This window comes from Penaeus monodon, chromosome 21 (assembly GCF_015228065.2).
Source record: "Penaeus monodon isolate SGIC_2016 chromosome 21, NSTDA_Pmon_1, whole genome shotgun sequence".
In the NCBI taxonomy this organism is placed as follows: Eukaryota; Metazoa; Arthropoda; class Malacostraca; order Decapoda; family Penaeidae; genus Penaeus; species Penaeus monodon.
In genome coordinates this window covers 19,710,520-19,711,368 of record NC_051406.1, presented here as the reverse complement: position 1 = coordinate 19,711,368, position 849 = coordinate 19,710,520, and the positions used below count along the sequence as shown (strand labels likewise).

Sequence of the window (849 nt, the reverse complement as noted above, 5' to 3'; positions counted from 1 at the left end):
TGACTTAAATAAGTGTGCAGCCATCTGTGTGCGAAGACAAACAATACAAAATACTTTGACAGTGCATGTACTTGCTATCAATGGTTTAACATCAAGCACAGGTCCTAGAAAGAGAAAATACCTACAGCAAATCTGTTCTAACCTCATAATTCACTCAAAACTTGTTGACAATACAAGTGAGCTCTAATCTGCAGGTGAGAGTCCTCAGGCAGGGGTGCAAAAGTACACCAGGTTGTCTTCGACAACCTCACGAGGAAAAGCAAATAGGAAAGAACACCGCAGTGAGACACCTTGGCAGAACTGCAACAGTCAAAAAGGATCATCTCAAACTTTGAAGTATGACAGAAGACAACACAGAAAAGAAAAGAGAGTTTAAACATACACTAATCTTACTAAACACCTCTGCCTGAGCTACCCAGCCCTGTTTTTACAGGTTTCCATCAAACAAAATCACCTTAACGAGTCCAAAAGAACAGACATTTCCTGCAAGCAAAAACAAAGGACCCTTCAACTAATTTAACTAACCTCATAGTCAGCCTCAAGGGGTCTATAATACAGGTGAGATCTATTTTGCTGTTGACGTTGCTCAGGCAAAGGTGCATAATACAGGAGATTGTCACGACATCTTCTGTGTGGTGATGATGATGTTAACTGACCACAGTCGACACCTCATCGCCTCTGGAGGAGAGCAGGAAAGAAGGGAGTGTGCATGAGCTGGCGTCTAATTCCCACCGGTAAACTGTATAAGCTGACTTATGTTATCCTGAAGTTTATAAAAAAAAAAAGCATGTTCTTTGTAGAATTTTAACTCATGCTTGCATTGAGAAAGACAATAAACAATCAAATTTA

At 40.3% G+C, this 849-nt stretch overlaps 1 protein-coding gene across 1 annotated transcript in view; it reads right to left on the bottom strand.

Annotated features, from left to right (window-relative positions):
- Positions 1–275: 275 nt before the first annotated feature.
- LOC119586313 (prolyl endopeptidase-like) overlaps positions 276–849 on the bottom strand; it is a gene marked incomplete at both ends in the record, with an annotated part of 21,535 nt that continues 20,961 nt past the window's right edge. Inside the window, 1 exon segment of the mRNA XM_037935026.1 lies at positions 276–300. Within this exon segment, the coding sequence (XP_037790954.1) occupies positions 276–300 (25 nt within the window).